At 51.8% G+C, this 20,990-nt stretch overlaps 1 protein-coding gene across 3 annotated transcripts in view; it reads left to right on the forward strand.

The window, feature by feature from the left end:
• IQCA1 (IQ motif containing with AAA domain 1) overlaps positions 1-20,990 on the forward strand; it is a 144,395-nt gene that overhangs the window by 120,322 nt on the left and 3,083 nt on the right. For all 3 annotated transcript variants that reach the window (XM_045558704.1, XM_045558705.1, XM_045558706.1), the window contains 3 exons: positions 6,231-6,317; positions 12,505-12,682; positions 19,482-19,720. In XM_045558704.1, coding sequence (XP_045414660.1) covers positions 6,231-6,317; positions 12,505-12,682; positions 19,482-19,720 — 504 coding nt within the window. The remainder of the gene's footprint in view (positions 1-6,230; positions 6,318-12,504; positions 12,683-19,481; positions 19,721-20,990) is intronic.

A 20,990-nucleotide genomic window follows, 5' to 3' on the forward strand; every position in this document is an offset into this window, starting at 1 on the left:
GGTGAAACACCTGAAAGGTATTCAGTCCCTTTGGCGTGCACCCCCAGGATCCCGAGTCCTCCTGAATTCCCTTCTGAGCACCCCTCTTCCCAGGAAGAATGGCCCTGACCCTCCAGACCCCTCGTTGGAAAGGCAAGGGGAAGCCAGGGCCCAGGGCAGGGAAGGAGGCTGGAGCAGAGAGCGGGCACTTCACCTGTGCACTGGGAGCCTGTCCTCCCTTCCCCTGGAGGTCCTTGGGTTCTCCTCTTCCTCCCCCTGCATGGTGACCTGGCCGTGGAGGGCAAGACCAGGGTGAGTGAGGGCTGTGCTACAGCTGACGGACGTACACTGACACGTCGTATCCGCAAGTCCACAGTCTGTCAAGGCGTGTAGGGGGCGGAGGTGCAGCCTCGCGTGGCTAAGGAGGCCTCTGCCTTTGCCTCCACTGTCTGGAATGTCAGCATCAGTCCTGGGAGGACAAAGTTTAACCAGAGAGCACCCAGGGAGGGAGGGCGTCAGACTGCCCCGGGTGGCATCCGGCAGTAGGGTAAGTGAAAACGTTCTGTGGGCTGCCAATCACCATAAACACAGAGCGGCATCTGCAGGTGTTCTGCAGAGTGGTGACGGGGACAGCCTGGAATCAGGGTTTACTGCTGTGGGCATTAAAGACTCTTTAGCCAACCTGGAAACACTCGGAGGGCATGGTGGGGGGGGGGTGGCGCTTAAATGTGGCTAAAATGTGCCCTGGGAAGCTGTGCACAGAGGCAGTACCCTGCACTTCTGCAAGTCGGCCCAGAGTCACTGCAACGTGACGTGAATTCATTAGCCCCAGTGCCATTGGGACTGGGCTGGGAAGAGAAGGGGCTTCAGGAGGAAAGTTCAGATGGTTTGTAAGCCCGACGGCTGTCGCCATCCAAACACCTTCCCCTTGAATGCAGTCTGGACGGTCAATAATTGCATCAACGTGTTCCCGTTCCTAGCGCTGTCCTGTCCCCCCACCACCACCCCCACGCACACACTTGCCATCAGAGTGACATGCTGTCTTTCCTACAGATTCCTGCATCCCAGCTCCTTTCTGGCCCTCCCCTCTGCCTCAGTTTACCTTCCACTCTGCCCAGGTCAGTGCAGCCAGCTCTTGATTGTAGCACACCTGTGCTCTGCTCTTGGTCATCACTGACAGTCCATACCCAGCTAACGTCCAGTGAGGGCTTGAAGTCACTTCTGCATCTACATAAAAGATAATACGAGGAAGTAGAAATTTAAAATACGATTTTAAAATAGTGAAAATGCAGACCAAAACGCCTTCACATATTCAGTGTTCAAACAGAATCCAAGTGACCACAGGAAGGGAAAGTGAGGCCCCTCCCCGATCACCCACACCCCCCCAAACCTCCCCAGCAGGGCAGCCCCTCGCCAGCAGCTGCCTGACTGCTCGGCGACGCCCGTGCCGACACCAGAATCGGCACACGCCACAGGCAGGGACCAGGCCTCCCAGCTCGTGTCCCCTGCCCCCACCACGCAGCTCTCAGATGCTCCGTACCTATGTGTGAGTGAATGAATGGGTGGTCCTTTTCAGGTTGGTAAACTGAGACACAACAGCTGAAAACAACAGCAGCTGGTTTTTTTCTTGCAGTTCTCCCTGCAGGAAAACAGAACCCTTTCAGAGAGAACTGCCAAAGCCTCCAGGGGTCCTTTGGGCAGATTGTGGTAGTAACCCAAGCACAGCGGGACACAAACGGGTTTCAGCTGTTGAACCATCATACCCGGAGAACCTGGTTCTGACGGAGAATGTTTGACAGTGTTTCTCTGGAGAAGACAAAGAACAAATCCGCAAATGCACATGGTGGAGAAGTCCTTAATCGTTTGCTACAACGTCCTGGAATTGGAAAAAGTACAAATCGATGGAAATTTGTCTTTGTTCCGTAATTGACACAGAACAAAAACCCACAGCGAGATTCGATGGGACTGAAGAGCCCTCTGCTGGCAACTGCAGTAAACCATCCTGTAGGACTTCCGGAAAGTTCAATTATGAATTAATTACACTTAATTGCCCATGACCTCAGACTATCTGTGGGTAATTTAAATGAAGCCTTTTCATAGCTAAATGAAAATTAAAAGTGCAAAGGATACTATTTTTCATTAGCAAATTGGCAGAGGGTTATTTATTGTTAATCATTGTCGAGGAGAAAAGTGTGGAAAACCAGGCCCCACATTCATCGCCGGAGGGAGCGTAAACAGACGGCACTTCAGGGGTGCGGTGTGGCAACACGTGTAAGAACGTGAAGAGAGTCCAGTCCCTTCGACCTGGAAGCTTCTCTCTGGCCGTGTCGTGCTAAGGAAATTCTCAGCCCCGTGCCCAAAGTGCCCATCTGACTATGGTGCAGTAAAAAGGCGGAAACCATCTAAATGTTCAAAACCGGGAAGCAGAACCATAAATCATGGTGCTTCACATTGCAATGACGTTGGGAAGTGAATCTCATATTAAGTGAGCGCAGCCGTCCGTAAAGCAGGGCCTGCGGAACAAGCCCACGTTTGTACCTGTGGATGCCCAAAGGCTCTGACGATCGACTAGATGGAGAGAGAAAAGCTGTTGTTTATGCCGTCTGTGTATTCTAATTTGTATGCTTTCCCGACAACTGTAAGAAAAGACCTTCTTCCAGCAGACACGTTTGCGCGACCCATCAGCAGACATCTCTGGTCTCACCTGTGCGCCCTCCGACGGGTGCGAGGAAGCCCTTCTCCCTCCAAGCTCCTCCTCCCCCACCTGCCCTCCCATCCCGGCCTTCTCCAGTCTCCTCCCTGCCCTGCCCCGCCCTGGAGCACACCTGCTGCCTGGAGCTCACAGTCTGCCTGTCTTTCTGAAAGGACGCTCCCTGTCTTGCTGTGTCCCCTCCACTCCCTGCCAAGGCCCCCAGTGGCCTCCCCATTACCAAACCTCTGGCCAGCACTGGCCGCCGCTGGCCGCTCCCTGCGTCCCCTCCTGGTTTCAGGATGGCACTCTCTTCTGTGCCTTCTTTCTCGACACTACCACTCCTCCTCCGTCATCGTCTTCCCCGAGTAGGCCCTGGGCTCTCTCTGAAGCCCTCGTACGGCTTCACCCCATTGTCCCCCTTTACTCTAGGATTCCTCCCTTCCATCCACTCTCATCGTGGCTTCCACTGCTGGCTGCTGAGGCCTCTCCTACTCCCCGGCCCGCAGCCCTCTGCCTGCCCCGCTGCCCGCAGGCTCATGTGGCCGACGCTGACATGACCGTTGCCAGCTTCCCATCCCCCACCCTCCAGGCACCCAGCAAGACTGCACGCGCACCCCATGTCCCACTGTCACTGAGTCGGGCTGGTTCTAAGCGTCCTCAGCGTCCACCCCTGCCCTCCCTGGCGCGTCTCTGCATGGCTCCCACGTCCTCCCTGCCTCGGCCTCCTCTCATCCGGCCCACCACCCACACACCCGCCCAGTCCCCAAGTGCCAGCACAGCCGCCACCGTGCCGTCCTTCACACACTCAGATCCTTCGACAGAATCTCCAGGGCTGGGACCCCGACATCATAGCTGTCAAAGCTCCCTGGGACCCTAATGAGAGCCACGGAACTGTTGGGGAAGGAAAGAGGCTGCTTCCTCCTCTGGGAAGTCCAACGCCCCCTCCTCCCTCACCTGCTGCCGGCCCCCACACAGCAGTCTCTTGTCTCCCAATTCCAAGCACCTGTTGTCGCCAGCACTACCTGGTACCATTGCCCTCAGGCTGGGCTGCGTTTTGCTTGGTTTCCCGGTTGCAGGGGACCCTGCAGGGACAGGCCCACCCATCCCTCTTCCTGTCCTGGCCACTCCAGCAGAGGGTTGGTGCCAGCCACGATCAGCATGGATCAGCTCCATGAGCGAAGCGGAGCTCCATCCCAAGGCCGTGGAGCAGGCCCTGCATTTCCTCTTGGATTTCTCCAGCCTGGACTTCCTCCTAGACCAGAGCTCCAGACCCCTTTCAGTCTGCGTTGTGCACCCAAGCTTTCTCTGCAGAAAAGTGTATTCAGCTGGAGAGCCACTTAGTACATTGCTTCACCCTACCAGAGAGCTGACTTTATTAAATAGAAAAATCAGAGATGAGGGAGAGAGCAGCAGAGAGGGAGGGCTCCTTCAGCCACGCGCGGCATCCCACCCGTCTCATCCACGGGAGCTCGGGGCCAGTGGCTGCGCCTGGTGTCCTAGCAGTCGTCTCAGCTAGGATTTCAAACGTAACAGCTTCTCCATTCCACTAGCAGGTGTCATAGTTAATAATCTGTGTGTTGATTGGAGATTTGGGGCCCTCTTCTAGGCTGGGGGGACATGAGAGGGTCAGGGCCCACCTGCCTGAGCAGTGGCGGCCCCAGCCGGGAAGCCGTGGGAAACGCACCCCAGCCCAGGGCAAGAGAACCAGCCAGCGTCGTTTCTCCAAATTCCAGGACATGTGCTTGGGGTCTGGAGAAACAAGACCGCTGTGTGCAGGGCAGGGGCAGGTATGACAAAAGTTGTTTGAATCCATTACTGCCAAGTCCGATTGAATGTATTAGTCTTTTCCTCCAGTGATCCACAACCAGGAAAGAGTCACTATCTGTTCAGATTCTGGAGCCAAAAACTAAGCTCCCAATGGCAAGCTCAAAATAAGACACCCACAAATGCAGGCCACCCGCAAATTCGGTTGGGAGTAGGGGTGGAAGGTCTGGTGCACAGGTCTGACGTAGGAGCAGGGATGTCCCATGAAGGAAGAGGGTAAGGCCTTTGGGATCCAAATATAAGGGTTTGGGTCTTAGCCATTTACTCAGCTCTCCAGGCCTTGGTGCTGTCACCTCCGGAGCAGAGGCACGGGGCTGGCCCTCACACCCGTGGGGCAGAGTAGACAGAGGAGCCACGGGTGGCCTCTGCTCCCAGCACAGGCTCCCTAGCCATCAGCCTGGCCTGGAGTCCTGCTTCTGCCACCATGTAGCTGTGTGACGCAGGCCATCGCTTAATGTCCTTGCCTCCCCATCTGTAAACAGGGATGATGATGATGGTGCCCACTCCAGGGCTGAGATGAGGATGCACGAGTCATTGCTTGCACGTGAAGCCCTCGGGGAGGAGCTGCTGCTGGGTGCGTGCCGGCCCCGACCCCGTGTAACTCCGGGTGCAACGCATGTGCCAATGCCTGGCACACGCCTGCCCTCCGCTAACTGCTGTGATCACTCCACATGCCTGGGGTTAAAATTTGGGATTCTCAATTCTTAAACTCTGTGGCTCTGGGTCTAAAAAAATAACACCTACCAAACAGCGCTTGGCTACTACTGTTTGCTCTCTGAAGGTCCTTGTGTGTGGGGACTGTGAATGCGGCCAGCCCGGGTGTTGGACCAGCAGAAGGATCGAGTTCAATCAGCGTCCGCTTTTGTCTTTGAAGGTGTGTAATCTGCTTCAGAGCCGCAACTCGCCCCTTCACACAGAACGCGGGGAAACGGCCCAGCCGCAGTCCTCCCAGTGACGTGTCCACCGCTCGCTGAATGCCTGTCTTGGTTGAAAATCACGCCTGCTGCCTTAATGATGTTTCGAGAAATGTAAAAATAAGAGTACATAACACTGCATCGCTGCGGCTTTCATCTGTCACGATTTCACACAAAGCACAAATTGTTGCAGAAATACCTGCACTTTGCTATCATGGGGGTGCTTTGAAGAGATTGTTAGGTGTGTGGCAATTATTCATGGGCCCACGGTAAGTCCCGTCCCAGCTCTGTCGCGAGGCCCTGCTCGCCCGGAGGGGCTCGGAGCCGCCTTCCAGGGGGAGCCGCAGCCTCAAAGGCACAGCCAAACCGAGACGAACAAATAGCGTCGCGCGGCCTTGTGCTGAAATGGTTTTCCTCGTGGTAACTTGAATCGACCTGGGGACGGCGAGAGGCTGCAATTAAAACTCGTGGCTCAGTTCCCCATTCAGCAGGAAACTACGGGCTTCTTTCGAGCCAAACCAAGTGGAGGCCCAGGGTCCTAGAGCAGAATGTTTGTCCTCGAGCCGTGTCCTGCCCACCAGGACAGGCCTCGGAGCAGACGGGGGGCCAGGGCTAGGCCCACCCTGCCGTGGAGGGGACCCGGCCAGGGCAGGTTCTGAGCTGCAGAATGCGCTCATGCCCACGTGCAGCAGAGCCCGTGGACGGGTGGCAGCACTGCCACCCCGGCACCCATCGTGGGAGCCTCGGTCCTGCTGTTGGTTGGGCGTCAGATGCGCACCCAGCGGGAAACACGCTCACAGCCAATGCTCTTTTCTCTGCAGGTGGCTCGAGAGCTCCAGCCCTCCGTGGTGTGGATCGATGACACAGAAAAAACCTTTTACAAAAAAGTTCCCAATGCGGAAAAGATGGTGAGAGCTTCTCCGTCGTTCCTTCCTTTGGCCTTTTCTGTCCTCCAAGGGGGGCCCTTACCAGGGAGGGAGGGAACATCGGGGCTTTTAAATCTCCTGCAGCAGTCTCGCTCTGCCCTGAACACTTGCCTGTATTTGAAAGGATCCAGTGGTCTGATTTTATGGGGCATAATTTAGAAGAAAATGAAAGAAAGTGCAGAAGAAGGGAGATTTTCCACCCAAACGTAGGATTCGAGGGTGAGAAACAGTTTGGAGAACTCTGATCAGTTAAAGCAAAGGGCACACACTGGAGTTATTATTAGGAGTTCCTATTGTTCATAGTAATAAATAGCAAAAGGCCTGAAATTTATGAACAAAGACCGTCAACACAACTGCTAAGTATGTGGCCCTCGGAGCCTCCGGGGACCCCGGCCGCAGCGCTTCCTTCCTCCTTTTCTCTCCTTTCAATGGCCCCCTCTCCCCGCACTTCCCCCCGCAAATCACCAGCAAATTTCCCACAAGTTAAAAAAAATTTGCAGATACACATGATTGTTATTCCACATCAATTTGCACCAAAGCAAATAGTGGTTAACTGTGAATTTCTGATTAAATTCATAAGGATTTTAATCACTTTTGATCCTTATGTATTATACATCATTTTTAGCAGGTAGTGATGATTTGGATGAAGAATGAAAGCTCAATCTTTTCTTCCCCAAATGAGCCTTGATTGCCCTGTCATTTCGGAAACTCTTTACGAGGACTCATTTATTATTTAATCTGGGACTCTGGCAGTTAGCGCCCTCTGCTGGCGACGCTGCCTCATTGACACAGACGCGGAGACGTTGGCGCGTATGTGCAAGGGGGATGGCAGGAATGACAGGGCCCTAACCCAGCCCACAGGCCCAGAGGGACATGCCGGGTGGTGGTTAGTCCACGGTGTCCCACACCTCAAGTCAATGAAGTCTGGCTCCTTAATGGGCAGGGGCTACTCCGTCTCCCACCGGACATCGGCCTGGCTCGTGGGGAGATCCTGGCCTGGGACTCACCATAGCTGGCTGTGTGACTTTGAGTAATGACTGAACCTCTCTGAGCCTCCACTTCCTTAACTATCAAACTAAAAAGTCCCAGCCAGAACAGCCTCTGCGTCATGAAGCCACCCTCGAGTTCTCTCCCATAATGCCCCCGAGCTGTCGGTTTGGCATCAGCGATGACAGCTGTCTCCTCACCTGCACACGTCGCTGGAGAGCAGGAGGGACGCGAGCGATCACTTGCAAGAGCCAGAGGAGCCCCGGGAAGGGCTGAGTGGGGGCCAGAGAGCTGGTGGCAGGAATGAAACGTGGGCTCAGGGCTTTTAAGTCTCCTGCAGTGAAGGGCCCGGAGACCGGCAGAGGAGGGAGACGAAAAGCAGGACGGTGGGTGGTCTCCCCAGAACCCCCCAAATCAGCCCTTTTCTGTCTAGCACAGAGGCATCCTCTCAGCACCATCCCGATGCCCACAAATACCATCCACGACTAGGCTTGTTCCTGTAGGAAGGGAAGGCCGTGGCGGCCTGGACAGGTCAGACCTTTCCTCTGTTCTCTTCCGCTTTGGGAGAGTCCGTTGTCTGTCTGGGGCGGGAGCTGCGTTGGAGACCAGGAATCAGGCGCTGACATCAGTCCCCAGGGAAGACGGGAGAAGGCTCCCTGGGTCCCTGAACATCCACAGGGCCGGCCAGGGGTCCTGAGCCACCCCAGGCCCAGGCAGAGCAGCAAGAGGCGCAAACACCCCACCTCGCGTCCCGGCCCCCAGCTCCAGCGCCCTGGCCTGTGCGTGGCCAGGCTCCACACGGGAACCCCGGTCTCCACGCAGTCCTGCACCGTGCGCTGATGGCGTTACTGGGCCTGCACCCCGGAGCGCAGGGGCCGCAGCAGGAACTGGGTGCCCGGGCGGGCATGGGCCAGCTCTGTGCTCCTGCCCAGCCTCCCAGCCTCCAAGACTTCTGAGTCTCACCCACGTTCCTCAGCCACAGGGCCCTGGGTAGTCACGAGCAGGGGACATCCACGTTCTGAAGGTGATGACCAAAAGCTGACGGCAGCAGCTACATCAGCAGTTGACAGGAACCAGGAAGCATCGTAACCAGCCCTCGTTGCATCACTCAGGCACCTGGGGCACTCAGCGTTCTTTCTCCCACCTGCCCCAGCTTCTGTCCCACAGGCTCCCCAGTCCCAAAGGCACTGAGGCACAGAGAAGAACGTCCACCTGCAAAGACACCATGAGGCCAGGTGTTCCACCAGCTCTAGACACAGTGCAAACAGCAGGGCTGCTCTGGCCCTGGGGCGGCTGCCTGCTGGATTTGAGGGGCTCCGGGAAGGCCCCTTGGAAATCCACAGTGACCGAGTCTACCCTCCAGCTCCTCTGCCTTGGGGTTAAGGCTCCTCCCATGGCGAAAGGCATGAAGCTCATCCAGTCAAAAGCAACGAGGCAACAGAGAAGGCCAGGGTGGCCACGATGGCTCCCAAGCACAGAGCCTACGTCAGGAGCTGAGTTTCCCGGGTGCAGGGACACGGTGCCCTGACCCCTGGCACCCTGGCAGCAGGGGTGGGGAGGGACTGATCGGACACCTTTTTCCCAGGCACAATACATACGTCAGGGAAACTCCCAACAACCCTGGGAGGAAGGCATTGTTTTCCGTGTCTCGCGGAAAAGGACAAAGGCTCCAGGAGTGCACACAGCTGGTCAGGCTCGTGCTGGGATTCAGAGGCAGGTCGGTGTGGATGCAGGGGCCAGGTCCTTCTCCCCGCCTGGGTGCCGTGCTGAGGCTGGAAGACACTGAGGGTGAACTACCAGCTTCCCCTTCTGCCCATAAGGTCAGCCCGCCTGGCGTGCTGAAACCACCCGTCGCCCCCGCCAGCCCTCCTCAACCCCAGGGCCACCCCAGGCCATCCTGAAAACTGTCTTCAGGGCATCTTGTCTTAGAACCGTATGTGCACCCATCTGGAATCCTCCATTCCTGTCCTCACTCCCATTCCCCTCACTGTCCTCAGCAACCCCTGAGGAGCTTTTATTCCTCCAGAATGGCAGCAAAGTCCAACCCCTGCCACTCTTACAAACACAGCCCTGCCCCTGGCAGACGCCTGGGCAGCGCCCCTCGCCTTCTCCTCCTCCCAGGCGGGGAGCGGTCGTCTTCTCCCGTCTGCAGCTGGAAGGCGGTCGGTCAGTTGTCTGTGCGTGAGGCGAAGGCAGCAGAGACTGAGGCGACACAGTCTGCTCCTGCATTTTCTGCACCATTACCCTTTCTTACTCCATCTAGCAAGCGCCTTCCCGGACACCACAGTTCCCTCCACAAGGGAACAAACGGCATGCTCTGTCGGGGCTGGCCGCGGTGGTGGTTTTGTGGCGCCAACTGCAGAAAAGCAAATTGAAATTGCAGTGCGGATGCTAGCCACTAATTGGAAATTGCCCACAGTAATACAGTTGTGAGGGGCTGGCAGGCCCAGCGGTAAGGGCGGCAGTTGCGGAGGCTGCCAGGTGACCGTGAGGATGTTTGCTGGCATGATCAATGAGTGTACGGGCCCCACGCACAATGGGCAGCTCTGAACTGGAACAGGTGGCCCGAGTGCAGGGCAGCTACTAACTGAATGAACATGTCTCTTGTTTCCATCCCCTACTAGTGGGACTGTACCTCACCATCAGCAAGGATGTTGCTCTGGATGCAGCCCAGGACCAACATTTGTTATCCAAATAGACTAATTAATTTCAGATGTCCCTGCCATTTCAGGGTATGCAGGTAGCAGTATCATCTCCTGCCTTAGGGAGGGCAAGGACCGCACTGCCATCGCCTTGGCAACTGGATTGCTAGGGATGGGCTCAGACCATGTAAGCATGTCTCTACCCCATTGGGTCTCCATCTCTGTCCTCACCGAAACCCTCGAATCAGTCCTTCTTCCACTAGTCTTTGAGCAGCTCTCATGTGCCCCTCACACATCCCAGTCACCCCCACCACCTGCCTTGTTCTCCATCAAGCTTCCTCCTCACCATCACCATCACCACTCACTCCTCAACACCACCATCAGCTCGCTGCCCTCACCGCTCCATAGAAATTATTCTCACAAGGTTCTTCTTTGACACAAAAGAGGTATAAGACTTCCCTGAAAACTAAAAATTTTGAAAAAATTTAAACAAGACCTAAATAAATGGAAAGTCTTTTTATATTCATGGGTTGAAAGATTTAATATTGTTAAGATAAATCAAAATATTGATTTGTAGATTCAGTGCAATCTCCCCTTCCAGTGGGCTTATTTGCAGAAATTAATAAGCTGATGCTAAAGTTCATATGGAAATTCAAGAGACCCAGCCAAGACAATCCTCAAAAGAAAAAACAAAGTTGGAAGGCTCACATTTCCCAATTTCACTTCCCAACTTACTACAAAGCTACAGCAATCAAGACAGTGTGGTACAGGCATAAGTAGAGAAATATAGATCAGTGGAATAGAATTGAAAATCCAAAAATAGGCCGGGCGCGGTGGCTCACGCCTGTAATCCTAGCTCTGGGAGGCCGAGGCGGGTGGATCGCTTGAGGTCAGGAGTTCGAGACCAGCCTGAGCAAGAGTGAGACCCCGTCTCTACCAAAAATAGAAAGAAATTGTCTGGCCAACTAAAAATATATATATACAAAAAAAATTAGCCGGGCATGGTGGCTCATGCCTGTAGTCCCAGCTACTCGGGAGGCTGAGGCAGTAGGATCGCTTTAAGCCCAGGAGTCTGAGGTTGCTGTGAGCTAGGCTGATGCCACGGCACTCACTCTAGCCCGGGCAACAAAGTGAGACTCTGTCTCAAAAAAAAAAAAAAAAAAAAAGAAAATCCAAAAATAAACCCTTACATTTACAGTCAATTTTGACAAAGGTGCCATGACAATTCAAATGCAGAAAGAATAGTCTTTTCAACAGTTGGTGCTGGGACAACAGAATAGCCACCTACAAAAGAATTAAATTGGAACCCTACCTCACACCATATACAAAAATCAACCCATAATGTATCAAAGACCTAAAATTGAGAGTTAAAATGATAAAACTCTTAAAACAAAAATATTGGCCTAAATCTTTGTGACTGGCTCATGCAGTGGCTTCTTAGATATGACACCAAAAGCCCAGGCAACAAAAGAAAAATTAAATTGCACCTCATCAAAATTAGAAACTTTTTGGCTGCAAAGGACACCATCAAGGAAGTAAACAGACAACCCACAGAACGGGAGGAAATATTTTCAAGCCATGTACTGATAAGGGACTTGTATCTAGAACGTATAAAGAACTCTTACAACTCAATAATAAAGAGACAAATAACCCAACTTGTAAAATGGGCCAACAATCTGAGTATACATTCCGCTAAAGGTGACATACAAATGACCAATAAGCACATGAAAAGACACAGAACCTCATTAACCATCAACCAAATGGTAGCAAAAATGGCCAAGATTGTTCTGGGAACATCTCCATGGAGGCTCCCACCAACACCCCTCTTCCCACACTTCCTCTTCCCTTATCTGTGCCAACCGAGGTTAATTTAAAACCAGGCTGTTGCCCATGGCAACATGGCCAGCTCTGACTCCCACGGCTGGAAGTCATCCTCCCTAGGATACCAAACGGAGAGCCTGTCCTAGCTTTCTTCTCTCCCTCATTAGTGCTGAGATTACACTAAAATCGTACAGGTTCAAATCATTTCCAGACTCCTCCAGAGAGAGGAGTTTCACAACCTTTTGTAACCAGGTATGTGTCAGACATGAGGTCCAAGCTGTAGTTCTTCACTGTCACAGCCGTCAGCAAAGGAAACCTTGGTTCACCTTCCAAGCCACTCAGGAAAAAGGAGCACCACAAACTAATTATAAGTCCCAACGAGCTTCCTTCTGCTTGGGAATCAGCCACTATTTCCCATTCTCAGGGTCAAGGTGCTCAAATGTCCAGTCAGGTGCTTCCTTCCTTCCCAATCTCCAAATCTGGGTGCCAGAGGTTGAGGAAAGGAAATGCTGACAATTAAAAATGACCCGGTCAATGTAGGAAGCACATTCCAAGACTCGTCCCAGGACAAACTTGAAGAAATTGTGTTTCCCAGAGCTTTGAAATCACTTTAACAAATGTATGCTGAAGCACATTCTATTTCTAAGAGTAGATTTCTTTAGTTTGTCATTCCTTTTTCTATACATGGGCCAATTTTTTTCCCTCTCTCTTTCTCCCAGAATGAACCTAAACGCCTGAAAAAACAGCTTCCAAAAATTCTGAAACTCCTGAAACCAGATGACAGGATTCTGATTGTGGGGACAACACAGCGTCCTTTTGATGCCGAACTCCAATCTTTTTGCAAAGTTTACCAAAAAATTATTTTGGTTCCCAGACCCGACTACGCTTCCAGATACGGCAAGTACCCCCAGCCCCTTCCCACGTATGGTAACTGAGTCTGAGTCGTCCGTTGTTTGCTTGCCCTTCCCACGTGTGGTAACTGAGCCTGGGTCGTCCGTTGTTTGCTTGCCCTTCCCACGTGTGGTAACTGAGCCTGGGTCGTCCGTTGTTTGCTTGCCCTTCCCACGTGTGGTAACTGAGCCTGGGTCGTCCGTTGTTTGCTTGCCGGCGTGTGGGGCTGGGGTGGCCGTCGTGACCCAGGGAGCATCAGATGAGTCAAGGGCAGCCTGTGCCCTGCGGGGGCATGCACACCTGGACCAGACAGGGAGCACACGCCAGAAATGCGAGCCCCTGGCCACAGGAGGGAAGCCGTATGTCTTTGTTCTGCTGTTAACATATTTCTCTTTCCCTAAGAAAAAAGGAAAGTGGATGGAGATTATCATTTTTGGCCCTGATGGTGACAAAATTGTGGGTGCTAAGTTCTCTTTCGGCAGGTAGATCGGGATCACTCAGCTCATGCCCGTGGTGACAGTGTCTTTCCCATAGAGCACCGTTTCTTTTTACCAGGTTGGTTTCTTCCCCCCAGTCTCAAAGTCCAGCTGCATGTTGACTTACTTAAAATAAATATTAAATACGAATGCTTACTTTTACAATTCTTTCTTCTTGAATAGACAGATTCAAAATCCACTTCTTTTGAAGCATATTTTTAAATGGGAACAATACAAAAAAGTGCTTCTGAGGCAGCACAATGAAATTGGAAAAGCCACAAGATTGGGGCACTCAGGAGACCTGGCTCAGAGTCCCAGCTCTGCCCCTTAATAGCTGGTGACCTTGACAAGTCAGTCGACCGACCCGGGCCTCCGTGTTCTCCCCTGTGAAGCAGGAGAGCCGTCTGCGCCACAGGGCTGCTGTGACCCTCCTCCGCGTGGTTAGCAGAGCACCCAGCCCCGCGGTGGCACCAGGAGGGTGTGGGTATGGGTGGCCCAGGCAGGGGGAGGGAGAGCAGGGGGTGGCTGGAGGACGAGGGGAAGTGGGGTGGGGGTGAGTGGCAAAGGCAGCTGGTGATGGCGCTGGTGGCTGTTTCTGTCGTCTATTCCCCTGTGAAAGCCTCCCCAGTGGCTCAGAACAACAAATTACTCCCCCTGGTGGTTCCGAGGGTTGACTGGGCTCGGCGGTGGCGTTCTCCTCAAGGTACCTCATGGTGTCAAGTCAAATGTCAGTTGGGGCCTGAGCGGTCTGGAGACCAGACAGCGTGCCCACCCAAGCCGGCTCACCCGTGTGACCAGAGCTGCTGGCCGTCAGTGGGGACTCAGCTGGGGCCGTTCCACGTGGCTTTCCACAGGCGGCAGCAGGTCCCATCAGGGTCCCACACACGGCAGGTCTCACAAGCGCACGTTTCAAGAGGTTGGGCAGCAGCTGACCCAGCCTCACAAGTCACACAGAGCCACTGTCACCACACTCTACTGGCCAGGTGGAAGCCACAGGGCCAGGCCAGATCCAAAAGCAGCGGACGACACGAGGGTGTGGGCACCATGGGTGTGGCTTGTAGAAGGGCATCCTCAGCACTGCAGTGGTGGCAGTGGCGACAGGTTTGGTGTTGACACGGCGATGGCACTGTCAGTGTTAAGACGGTGGAGGTGTTGGGGGCACGGTGTGTGCTAGCGGAGATGACCGTGGACATGCAGTCTGATGGAGATGACAGTGGCAATGACGGCAGTGTGGGGTGACCCTAGGGAGGTGGCAGCTGTGGTACCAACATTGGCGGTGTGCATAGCAGTGCCAGGAGGCTGGCGGTGGTGGTGGGCGGTGGTGGCATGGCAGTAACGGAGATGCTGGTGGTCACAGTGGCAGTAGGAGGTGCCGGTGGCCGTGGTGCTGGTGGCAGCAGTGGTCGCATTAATGGTAACCACACAATGATTAGGTCAGACTTGGTCTCCATTAATCCTTCTCCAGTCACATGAGCACCACCAAAACAGAGGGGATATCGGTTCTATCTGGTTGCCCTGAAGTTCCTGATCAATTTTGTTTGCTGAAAGAACAATCCTCTACTCCCCATGTGTGATACACCACTAACTTATCAGCTGCTCTATGGGAAGTGTGTGCTTATTTCCATATTGATAAATCGTGATCCTGGCTTCCTAAATCAATGTTTTACACAAAGTACAGGAAGACTTTGGGCCCAGCCATTTCTCCACCCATCTAGTGGCTTCTCCATCCTTTAGGGCCTCAAAGCGCCACCAGGTCCTTTGCATCCAGCCAACATCAACAGAAGAGAGGAGGCCAGGGCGGAGGACGCCACAGCGGATTTTAAGGACTAGACCTGGAAGAAGCCAACATTTCTTCTGCCTGTACCGCAGTGGCCAGAATGAGTCCCATGGCCCCACTGAGGGCCAAGGGGTGGGGACGTCCTGCCAGGAAGGGAGACGAGGGCACAGCAGTCTCAGCCCCAGTCTCTGCCATCTGTGCCGGGCAGTCCACGCTCCCGGCTCTCCCAGAGCTATTCCTCTCCCCTCTCATGCTCGCTTCTTCTTTTCCTCTTTTTTTTTTCCTTTGTATTATATGTATTTTTAAGCCATCTTAAGGGAATAAGGTAGGGTATTATTAATTTGAAGGGGCTGGAGCATTATTCTTGACTTTGGATTGAATGGTTCCTATTGTTTGACAAAACTATAGGCCCTTTAAAAAGGAAGCTGTTGATGTACAGCACTGGCAAGTTTGCTCTTTTGATAAAATACCAGGCATCCCTCAGGATTCAGATCACACTCAGGCTCCTACCCGAGTCTCCCTGCAGCACTGTCATGGGAGAGGCAGGACAGGAGGCGTCCCCTCACCTACGGGCAGATGACAGACCTGCGTAAAGCACTTCTGTGGGGCCCAGGGCTCTGGCCACTAAACCACATGCCCCTCATATTTCTCCCTCGATGAGCGATTTGCTCAGGCCGCCATTCCTGCCGACATCATAAACACCGTCTGACGTTTCCTCCAGTGACCTTGAAGTTTTCATAGCCACAGTGGCTGGAGCATCCGTCTTAAAGAAAGGCTGTTCCTGTCTCTGCAGTGATCGAAAGTAGTCTCTTCCAGCCCATAAATCACGGGCTGTGAATCCGTAACGCGGCCCGTTGCCCGGCCGTCTGTCCACCAGCAGCAAGCGCCCAGGGTGTGCGGGACACACCCGGCCCCACTTCTCAATTCCCCCAGGCGGGTGGGGAAGTGACGGTGCTGAGACTCCAAGAGGGACCAGCTGAGGAACAGTCCTTAGGGTTCACCAAATACAGTTCAGTGTCCCCTTCCTCGCTCCACGTCGAGCTGTCTCTGCAACAGAAATCCAACCCCAGGCTGACGAATGCCTTGGCTGGTCCCTGGAGTCCCTTAGGGTTTCCTTCTCTCTGCGTTCCTCATGCTTCCCCCTCTTGCCTCTGTCCCCTGGGGTCTGTTCCACGAACAACCCCATTCATCCCAGGCCTTCCCGTGTCTGGGCGGACCCAGTGTCCAGTTGGATGGGGCCAGGTTATGTCTGCAGATTTAACCTGGAATTTTAGGCTTCAGAGGGTCAGAAGCTCACCCAAATCACAATATTCACCCTTCAGGCTTTTGTAAAATCCCAAATAAAAATGAATTTCGAGATACTACATCATCTCGAGCACGAGCCAGGACAGAATCAATTGGAATGTCAAAAGCAGATGAAGGGAAGCCAAAGACCACATTCTTTTTTGTCTAAGAAGGAAAAGAGAATGCAAACTAGTCTGAAAAAATGAGGAACCTTTTGCATCAAGGAGCGGAAAGTATAATACAGCACTCGGCCCTGACCCTGCTCTGCCTTTGGCACCCCCAGGTCCTCGACCTCGGTCCTCACCACCACGGCATGGCCAGACCCCAAGACTGCTGTGCGTTGCTGCCCACCCACACCCCGGGCACAGATGCGGCCATCTGCTGGGGATCCAGTGTCTCAGCCAAGCCCACCACACTGAGATTCACTCTGCACCTGGCTCCCCCTCAGGCCCCCAGACAGCTCTCTGGGTGTCGGGAACCGTGAATGGCGGCTTCGTGAAAGCGTAGAAGCTGTTCTTTGAAAGGTGTGTAGCTAGAGCCCATGGCCACGAGCAGGAAGTTGGGCTGGTTCTCGTTCCCATCCTCTGCATCTCAGGACAACTGGCCCACTGTAGCTGGGACTGCCTCACAGAGCTCTCTTACTGAGCCTCCATTGAAAAATGGTGATCTCTGGAAAGTAATCAATGATTTGTGTATTTTGAGGACCCTCAACCAAAATGCTACATGAATACCAAGTATCACGCATTTTAAATGGTCAGCACGGTGTTTACATGTACACACTATTCCAGAGGAATTGTACCCCATCACCAGTGAATCTCGAATTTAGAGAGTCTACTCCTATTAGAAGGTTGGATGATTTAGACACGAAACTTCTGAGACTATGATTGTTGTAGCATAGCAGGGAGGCAGGAGAGGGCTCCTGTCCGTTGCTGGGGAATGCTTGGCCCTCGTTGCTTGTCCACTGGCCGTTCCACGGGCAGGAATTTGCCCAGGCCTGCCCAGGATGGAGCCATCCTGAGCCTCCAGCCTGGGGTGTCGACTCAGCTTCAGGGGCCTCACCTGTGACCCTCCCGTAAAACCTGTTCCCTTCTCAGCTTCCAGACTCAGCACTCAGACCCACTGGTACTTTTTCTAGACGTTGTAAATTTGGACAGAAGACAAGGTCTCAAGTGATGGTGTTGTCTAGTTGTTGCTGTTTGTCATTTTTACCATGGGTTGTATTTTCGGAATTCTGACTCTACCACAGTTGCATTTAGATAAGGATAATCCTCATCCGTTCCAATCTGTCTTTACACGAACAGGCTTGGAAATACTCTGCAGGGCATTTTTTGTTATCTTTTATAATTGATGTTTTACTGAGGGTTGGGAAACCTCGGTGCAAGATGGAATGAAGAATAACCGCAATGATAATTGTAATAACACAGTAATTCAGCTACAGAAAATAAAGCGCCCATCACATGCTAGGATGGCGCTCTCCCAGGATACATTGTTGTACACACTGTTGTATACGCTGTTGTACACACTGTTGTATACGCTGTTGTACACCCTGTTGTATACACTCACAGCAGCACTGAGACGCAAATCTTCCTCCTACTTTACAACTAAGACTCATTTGGGCTCAAGCTTAAATAAACTTGCCAAGGAAGTAGCAGAGTAGATCCAGGGGGTTAGATGATGCTTTAGGCCAGTTTGGGGTCCCCATGGCCCTTGTTGGTCTCCCTGCAGGTCTCCAAACCCTTGGTGCTGAGCTCAGAGAAGTTTCAGACTCCATGGTACAACTTACCCTTTACCCTCTCCCAACCACTCAGCTCACCCACGGGACAAGGACCCCTACCAAAGAGGACAGTGGAGGTGAGCTGGTAGAATAGCCCATGGCCCAAAAGCCAGACTCTCCGATGTGGGCCATAGTTTTATTTTATTTCTTTACAGTAAGTAGAGCTTTTCATTTTATCTACCATTTTTGGATCAATGCATGCGGATGATGTGGTCATTTAACAGACCCAGAATTAACCCTTTGCCAGACCTGGCAATGCTCAGGTCAAATAGTGATGGCCATTTTTTAAAAACTGTTTCAAATATTCCTCAAATAAGGTCAAAATGCTCAAGAGATCATCCCAGTGCTGAGACTGACGACCTGTGGGACTGAGACGGGTGGTCCTTCACGCTCCTCGCTGTCTGGATACCACTGAATAAGCGACAGCAAATCTCAGTATTGCCCTCAAAGCTCTCTTGAGAGAAGCTCTCTGTAGAGAATGGACAGAGTTCTCCAAATGTAGTGTCATTTCAAATATTGTACAGGAGTTCATTCTATCTCTAAAGTAAAGCATCAAGAATTATTTCATAATTCATTTTCACAACATCTCTGTGTTCTTACTGAAATCTCTCATTTACCCAGGTCCCGCAAACATAGAGAACTGCCAGGCACCCATGTGATGGATTTTGGTCAACCAATGCGTGTTTACAGTTGTGGAGGGACAGAATCGAGTCAGAGTGCTCAGTTAATTTGTATAGCGCAGTGTCTTACACCCAGAAGCACGGAACTTGGCCGTAGCTAATGGAAACTGGAATGTGCATTCTAATTCTAGATGTAAAAATTATGTAAGAAATGAACTTCATAACTAAAATAGAATAATTAAGTTAAGCTGCTTATCAAAATTCTTTGGAAAATATAATATTCTTTTTTTTTATTTCCACATATTATGGGGGTACAAAAGTTTAGGTTATGTATATTGCTCTTGCCCTCCCCGAATCAGAGCTTCAAGCATGTCCATCGCCTAGACAGTGCGCATCGCACTCATGTATGTATACACCCATCCCCGCCCCCACATCTGCCTGACACCCGATTGATGTTATTCCTGAATGTGCTCTTAGGTGATGATCAGTGAAACCAATTATTTTGATGAACGGAGATGCCATACACACCCTATGTGGTTTCTGATGTTAAAAGATTTTAAGCATCTTCACAGGCACCACATTAAAGCCGTCCTGACTGTGGTTTAACTTTTTCCTTGTTAATTTGCAGGGACCTATAGATCTACAGATCTCAGGGTCATCAATACATGTGTCTTATGGTTGAAAATCCCCCAGAGGAAAACATTTAGTTACCTGGCTTTGTGTTCATTTGATTTACAAATAAATGGGAGTAAACTTCCTGTGCATCCCTTCTGGATGAGATGCGTGTCGCTCCGTACCAAGAGCTAGACTGACTCTGCTTTCTCCGTGGTAACCGTTGTTCTCTGTGTCTTTTCTGCCACTTTGGATGCAACAGTTTTGTGGAAACAAATCATTCAACGCCATGGAGGAGTCCTTTCTAAGACCCTGAATGTCAGCTGCCTGGCAAAGGTCACCGATGGCTTCACCCAAGGACATATCGTCAAAGTGGTTAAAGATGTGCTCACAGATCGGAGAATCCGGCAACAAACTCACAAACCACTCACAGCAGGCGAGTTCACGGCGGCGATAACCAGTATGAATCCGGTGTACAAAGAGGAAGAAGAAAGCTTCAAGGTAAGGAATGGCTCACGGCCGAATCTCAGCAGCAAACCCTGGTCACATCACCTCCTCCCTCTGGTCTCCTGGGTATCATGAATTTGAACTCAGCTGTATGTGGTGAGATTTGGAAGCTTGATATTTTTAGATCATGAAATCTTTTGAGCTGTAGCAGTAAAGCATGTGTCTCTCACATTTTAGGAAAATCATGATTTGTGACCTTATAAATTAACAGCCAAATTGCAGAATTGAGTAGCAGCTTCAAAACCATTGGATCCGAACACGCACATGTACACACAGGCTCTTATCATGGTTTTTACTTCATATTTCGTACTATAGAACAAGTTTTGCATAGATAAAACCACCCGCTAAATAGTATATTTCATGCCTATGCTGTTTTTGTCCCATATTTGCCATGATACACTTTATTTTTCAGTTTTCACTTCCACTTGCATTAGGAAACCACAGAGAGAATTCACCAAAATTTAGTTTTCCAATTTTTGAATACATTTGACATATTCACAGAAATTTTTAGATCTGGAGGAAACTTTAAGAATCATCTCTTCCAACTCTCTCTTATGGGAAGGCACAGAGTTGCTGAGAGTCACATCCTTCATCCATGCACACAGCCGGCCCAGGGCACAGTGGAGCCCTAGGCCTTGATGCCCAGGGCAGTGGGCCCTCCTCAGACTCTACCTGCTCTTCTCTAAATCAGAATGAATGCAGTGGTGCCCTCTGCTGAAGGTAGTTTCCTTGGCCAACTCCAAAGGCAAGGGAGGAAAATTACATCCATGTGGTTGAAGGCCACCATAGCTTAGAATTAGGAAAATTTCTCTATATAGCATATCGTTTTTCTACCAAATCTAAAAACTGTGGTTCTGTCCTGGTTTGCCCCCAGTGCTTCAGTAGAAGATGGAAACTGGTCATGATAATGATTCCAGCAATAATGGTCTAGCACCGGGATTGGCAAACTTTTACCATAAAGGTCCAAATAGTAAATATTTCAGGTTTTGAGAGCCAGGCAGTCTCTCTCAGAACTATCCAACTCTGCATCCCGACACAAAAGCATCCACATGCAATATGTAAATGAATGAATGAGTATGGCTGGGTTCCAATAAAACTTGACTTGAAAGAACAGGCAGCAGGCCCAGTTTGGCCCATCAGCCATATTTTGCTGACCCCTGCACCACACCTGGCCCCCGTAAATGGTCAATCAGTTTGTTTAGGGACACATTTATTGAGCAGATGGATACATGGAGTGACACCATCACACTCTGGAATAGTGCGA

Source organism: Lemur catta, chromosome 8 (assembly GCF_020740605.2).
Source record: "Lemur catta isolate mLemCat1 chromosome 8, mLemCat1.pri, whole genome shotgun sequence".
Classification (NCBI taxonomy): Eukaryota; Metazoa; Chordata; class Mammalia; order Primates; family Lemuridae; genus Lemur; species Lemur catta.